Source organism: Musca vetustissima, unplaced genomic scaffold (assembly GCF_032173495.1).
Source record: "Musca vetustissima isolate MV318-11 ecotype Yass unplaced genomic scaffold, APGP_CSIRO_Mvet_v1 utg199350, whole genome shotgun sequence".
Lineage (NCBI taxonomy): Eukaryota > Metazoa > Arthropoda > Insecta > Diptera > Muscidae > Musca > Musca vetustissima.
Genome location: NW_026880208.1, coordinates 1 through 6,615, shown reverse-complemented (window position 1 = coordinate 6,615; position 6,615 = coordinate 1). Strand labels below are relative to the sequence as shown.

Genomic DNA, 6,615 nt, shown 5'->3' with positions numbered 1-6,615 from the left:
GCCAGAACCCATCCTACATGCAAAATTTCGTGAAGATTGGTCCATAACTGTGGCCTGTATCGTGTTTACAAATTATAATGGACAGACGGACGGACGGACGGACGGACACACAAGTCTAGATCGACTCAGCTAGTCGAGATATGACGATCGGTATACTTAAAGGTGGGTCTAGGACCAATATTTCGCGGCGTTACAAACATTTGGGGCTGCACAAAGCTATAATACCCTGACAACATAGTTGTGTAGGGTATAAAAATTCACGCTTCTGTTGTTTCCTAGAAAATATTCATCGAAATCCTAAATACTGTTAGTTCTTAACTATATTCTGTAAGAAATTCACGCTTCTTACATGTTTTTATACCCTACACAACTATGTTGTCAGGGTATTATAGCTTTGTGCAGCCCCAAAAGTTTGTAACGCCGCGAAATATTGGTCCTAGACCCACCTTTAAGTATACCGATCGTCATATCTCGACTAGCTGAGTCGATCTAGACATGTGTGTCCGTCCGTCCGTCTGTCCATTATAATTTGTAAACACGATACAGGCCACAGTTATGGACCAATCTTCACGAAATTTTGCATGTAGGATGGGTTCTGGCCAATGAAGACCCCTATTGTTTTTGGGAAAGATCGGTTAATATTTAGGGGATGAAATGGACCAAATACTAAATTTTTGTCGGTTTTTCTGGTCGCTCCAGAGGCCGCAATAATGGCCCGAACATCGTGAAATTTTGCATGGAGAAGGGGATCGGGCCAAAGAATAAGCATGCCTGTTTTGATAAAGATCGGTCAATATTTAGGGGGTCAAATGGACCCTGACTTTTGTGTGTAAAATGACAAAATTTGTATTCTATAGCGTATATATTTACCCCTAAAGGACATAGACCCGAGAAGTTGATATTATATCCAAGAGGAGTGGTTGACCTTTAAATTGATACCAATTATATTGTTGTATGTGCTCGGATGTGGGAGTTACACCTAAATATTTACAAGTATCTCCGTATTCATATATTATTTAGTAACCCATTATCACTCTATAGAGCGGAACTATAGCGCCGATCGCTTTGAAATGTTCCATGAGGTTCCAGTTATGGTCAAGGACAACGCCTATAATTTTCGCTGATGATCAGATATAATTTTTTGAATGAAGTGGACCGAAAACTTAATTTTTTGTGTTATTTTCGAGTCGATCTATATACCACAAATGAAAGCCGAACATCACAACACAACCCACGGTGAAGGGAATCTGGACAATAGCTGTACTGAATACTCGTAATATTCGGAAAATATGTCAGTGTGAGGAAGGGTAGCTAGGACCTCTAATCGGGCAAGAGGGTGCAAATATCACGAAATATTGCCCAGGCTCGGAATAAACATCCGCAGAAAATTTGAGCTCCGTGGTAGTTGTGTAGGGTATCGTATGGTCGGCCCCGTCCGACTATACTGCTCCGCTCACTGGTTAAAAATATTCTTTAAAAAATAATTTTATTTTTTCCCTCATCTAAGCGCATTGTAACGTAGGCAGTGCTGCCAACATGTTGTGCATGTCAAACAAAACAGCATTATTTAACGCCGTTGTCTCCGGCAATGCACTGTGTCAGAAGCAATCTGTTGCATGCCCAATCAAATTTAATTCCAATTGGAGCCCCAAACATAACACAATCAATCAAAACAATATAAAATGACCCAAACCGCCCTTTTACCACGTGAATCCGGTGAATATATTGTAAAGAATGCCAAATATATACGAGTGGTGGACAGTGGAATTGAGAAACTGACACAGGAGATTATCAAAGGCATACAGGACAAAGTGATTGATGTCAATAATTTCTCACAACACGATTTGCATCCAAAGCCCACAGATGCACATGCCGTCGAGTGGATATTTGTGGTGGATACCTTGAACTTTTGTTTTTGGACACCAAGTAAGTGGGATACAGCATACCTTTCTAATAATTAAAAATCGTAATCTTTAATATCCCTTACAGCCGATTACACGAAATACAAAGTAGATGGTTATACCGGCTACTTTGCTCTATGTGCTGCCATTAATCGTGCCATGAAAGATGGTCTGGACATAACCAATCCTGAATATTATAGTAAAATCGATTTGGAAACTGTAAAGAGTATCTTTCGTTCAGATGATGGCCAGACAATGGTCCCTCTGCTGGAACAACGTCTGAAATGTTTTCATGAAGTGGGTCAGCGTTTGCTGGAAAAATGGCAGGGGAAATTTAAAAATGTTATACAGGCGGCAAATGGCTCTGCATTGGAACTTTTAAAAGTAGTAGTACAAGAATTTCCTTGCTTCAGGGATGAAGCTGATTTTGCCGGCAAACGAGTATCGTTGTATAAAAGAGCACAAATCCTAGTTGGTGATGTATGGGCATGTTTCCGTGGTGAAGGTCTTGGCGCATTCCGCGATTTATATCATATAACAATGTTTGCCGATTATAGAGTACCACAGGTGTTGGTACATTTCGGTTCATTGGAATACACCGACGAATTAATGGAGATTTTAAAATCGGATAAAATCTTAGAAAATGGGGATCCCATGGAAGTGGAAATACGTGGTGCCTCCATACATATTGTGGAAAAAGTTAAAGATCGTGTATTGGAGGAATTGGCGCAGAAGTATCCTGAAATATCTAAGGATAATGTTAATTCCATATTAATTGATCACTTTTTGTGGGACTATCGTCGACGCTATGCCAAAGAATTAGAATATATACCATTCCATAAAGTATTAAGTGTTTATTATTGAACGATGATAAGTTGAGATATATAAGTGTGCCATGCCATCGTGTTTGACAAGCAAAAAAATTAATTTGTGATACAAAAAAAGAATAAAAAAGAAATAAATGACTACTAAAAGTGTATGGGAATCAAACACTGGATTAATTAATAAGAAGCTGAAGCAAAATGAAATTCATTATCATCACTCAATTGCAATAGAATAAGCTGCTAAATCAAGTACCTAAAACAAATATACAAGAAGAAGAAGAAGAAGGATTGCAAGGTAAATTTATTATATCTTATTTCAATATTTTCTCTTCATATATAGGTACTATGTATAGGAATTAGAAATTTTATTACAATCCACATTTGGTCCCTGATAAACTTTTTATGAGATGATATCATGCCTTAGGTAAACAAATTGCAAATACAACTAGTAAACAGAGATAACGGAATATTTACGCACGAATTACCAGAAGTACCACTTTTGGAGTAAAAATAATATTAGTAGGTACTACTTTATCTTTACGTACTGATTAAACAATATTTTATATTTGTAGATTTAATGTTGACCGCTTCAAAGATTGAGTGCTTAGGAAAACTTTTCAACAGATCATATCACATTGGTTTTTTATAAAAGATAGAAAATTTGAAATTGATTCGATAATTCAGGAAGCTGTTTAGAAAGTAAATAATATATAGAAATGAATGGTAAATCACTAAGGAAAGCTAAGCAAATTTCATCGATAATTAATATATACTTCATATAAACATAGATAGAGGTCGGCTAAATTTAGACCAAAAAGGATTCACCTCTTCATTTGCTTTATTGTTCAAAGAGTTGACCATTATAATGTAGATTTGGTTAAAATATTACGATATGCAATCAATGGATCAAATCAGGTATTTAATTTGCTTCATACCATACACGTATTCGGAGTGGAGCACCACAATCAAAATTAATTTTTTCCTGCAAAAAAAAATTTTTTGGCATGAAATTGACGCTTTGTTTGGACTCCTGAAAAATATTCTTTAAAAAATCCACGCCCTGAAAAATATTCTTCAAAAATTCCACGCCCTGAAAAATATTCTTCAAAAAATCCATTCCCTGAAAAATATTCTTTAAAAAATCCACGCCCTTAAAAATATTCTTTAAAAAATCCACGCCCTGAAAAATATTCTTTAAAAAATCCATGCCCTGAAAAATATTCAAAAATTCCATACCCTGAAAAATATTCAAAAATTCCATACCCTGAAAAATATTCGTTAAAAAATCCACGCCCTGAAAAATATTCTGATTCTGATAACCTGATTTTTGGAACTTGAAAAAATATTTATTAAAAATTCCACGACTGATTTTTGGTACTTGAAAAAATAATCTTTAAACCAGTAAGGAAAGTTGTAAAGTCGGACGGGGCCGACTATATGATACCATTCACCACTTTAGCTATATTAAGCAGATGAATCCTAACAGACGTCGCATTTTTAAAGGACCAGTAAAATGAAATTGGATCCATAAACATGTCATTCTGCAACCGATACTAAATTTTTCATTTGGTCAGATATAAAAGCTATATCTAAAGTTGAACCGATTCTCACGAAACTCAACACACATCGTTCTAGACCTAATTCAGTATACTATACCAAATTTCGTGCAAATCGAAAGATATATAGGGACTTTAGTACAACATTTACATTAAATCGGACGAAAATATTTATGGGAGCTATATCTACATCTGGACCGATTTTCAGGAAACATAACACACATCATTCTAGACCTAATTCATTACGCTATGCCAAATTTCGTGCAAATCAAAAGATATATAGGGACCTTGGTACACCATTTACATTAAATCGGACGAAAATATATATGAAAGCTATATCTAAATCTGGACCGATTTTCAGCAAACCTGGATGATATCATTCTAGGCTTAATTCAGTATGCTATGCCAAATTTCGTGCAAATCGAATGATTTTCAGGGACTTTGGTACACCATTTACCTAAAATCGGGCGAAACTATATATGGGAGCTATATCGAAATCTGAACCGGTTTTCACGAAACTTAGCACACATCGTTCTAGACCTAATTCATTACGCTGAGCCAAATTTCGTGCAAATCGAAAGATATATAGGGGCTTTGGTACACCATTTACATTAAATCGGACGAAAATATTTCATTCAATTCGGATCATAAATGCGACCTGTACTTTGTTTACAACTTAACGTGGACAGACAGACGGACGGACATGCACAAATCGACTCAGAAAGTGATTCTATGCATATTATAAAAAGGAACCATGGGTCTATCTCGATTCCTTTTACCTGTTACAAACATATGCACAAAGACATGATAGCCTGTACCACAGTGTGGTAAAGGGTATAAAAATCCACGCCTGCTTTTTGGTACTTGAAAAAAATATTCTTTAAAAAAACCACTCCTTTTTTGGGTCCCTGTTCTTTGGTACTTGAAAAAATCCACGCCTGTTTTCTAAAAATTTAAGCTATGAGTTTCTAAAACGAATCTTTCAGGGCATGATCATACCCTTTATGGTCCCTAAACATCTTTCTTTAAAAATCAATTGGCATTTCAAAACATAGACTCAAAAAAAAATTATTCCTTCCTTTTTAAAAAATTCTTTCAAAATCCCGCGCTTTTGAAAATATTGAAAAAATATCCTTTAAAAAATCCACATTAAAAAATGTCCCCCGTTCTAATTAGCTAAACTATTTCATCCTTGTGAACAGTTTTAAAACAAACCATACCCTATCCTATTATTAAAAAAAACATGGATGCAGTAAAAATTCAAAATAGGGTTTCATACTGAACAACCTTCATCTAAGTTAACTTATTTTCAACATGCTAGAATTTGATCGAAATCACTGCATTCTTCGTTATAAATTACGATTTCAATTTATATTTAAATATTGACTTAAAGGGCTCCATGCCGTGACAGTGTTCCATAACTATTTTAGAAAATTTCCCGAGCACTCGCAATTCAATTCTTCACTTTCCACAAATAAATATTTCTTTACACACATCGCTATTTTCTTTTTTCAAAGAATCAAAATTTTGTCAGTTTTTTTTATTCCTTAAAATGACGTACAAAAGAAGGATACAATCTACTCTTGGAGAGAAACAGGCTTCTTCTTGCCGGCTTGAGCGGCAACACGATCCTTGTAACGTTGATCAGCCTCAGCACGGGACAAGTTGTTCTTGCGGGCGAAACGTTGGTTGGTCAAGAATTTGACATCCATCTGGAAATAAGAAATACAAAATACGAATTAGAAATACCACTACAACAACAACAAAGACTCGCATTTAATACTTACACCCAAGGTGGATTCATGGCGTTTACGCATTGGGCGCTTGATGCCATTACGATGGGCTTTTCTGTTTTGATTGTGATTGGTGTGATTCTTTGACTTGGCCATTGTACGCTAAGTGCTGTACGCACACAAAAAAAAAATATTCATCCATATTCCATTGTCAGTCAATCGCATTATCATCGAACATAAACAAATTTTGCCACAGCGCAAACATCCAAATAGATCCAAACATAATCCATTGTAATCACCAGCACAAAAGAATAGAAATTAAATAAAAGCAATTAGTTTTTGTCACAAACATTTCAATAATTCATATTTTGTTGATATTTTCACATTTCTTTAATAATTTATTTCCAAAATTTTCATAAAAATTCCAATTAATTTTCACATTTAGCAACCTACGTTTTTGACGTTTTAGCGGAAAAGAAGGGAGAAATTTTTTTGTTGTTTTCGGCTGTCATTTTTTGTTCGAATTTTCGAAAACATCAGCTGCGAGATGTGTTTATTAATCATTTGGACAGTTGTTGGGCAGTGTCTGATGTTGCCACAT

General features: G+C 35.3%; 2 protein-coding genes across 2 annotated transcripts; one reads left to right on the top strand and one right to left on the bottom strand.

Moving 5' to 3' along the window:
- Positions 1 to 1,682: 1,682 nt before the first annotated feature.
- On the top strand, positions 1,683 to 2,765 carry LOC133325675 (queuosine 5'-phosphate N-glycosylase/hydrolase-like). The gene is made up of 2 exons (XM_061534397.1): positions 1,683 to 1,926; positions 1,990 to 2,765. Exons 1-2 carry the CDS (start codon positions 1,683 to 1,685, stop codon positions 2,763 to 2,765), a joined length of 1,020 nt encoding a protein of 339 aa, XP_061390381.1.
- A 3,088-nt stretch (positions 2,766 to 5,853) lies between these two features.
- Positions 5,854 to 6,186, bottom strand: LOC133325674 (large ribosomal subunit protein eL29-like). The gene is made up of 2 exons (XM_061534396.1): positions 6,069 to 6,186; positions 5,854 to 5,993 (listed from the first exon to the last, which is right to left on the bottom strand). The coding sequence occupies exons 1-2, from the start codon at positions 6,168 to 6,170 to the stop codon at positions 5,859 to 5,861; spliced, it is 237 nt and encodes a 78-aa protein (XP_061390380.1). The 5' UTR covers positions 6,171 to 6,186; the 3' UTR covers positions 5,854 to 5,858.
- Positions 6,187 to 6,615: the final 429 nt, after the last annotated feature.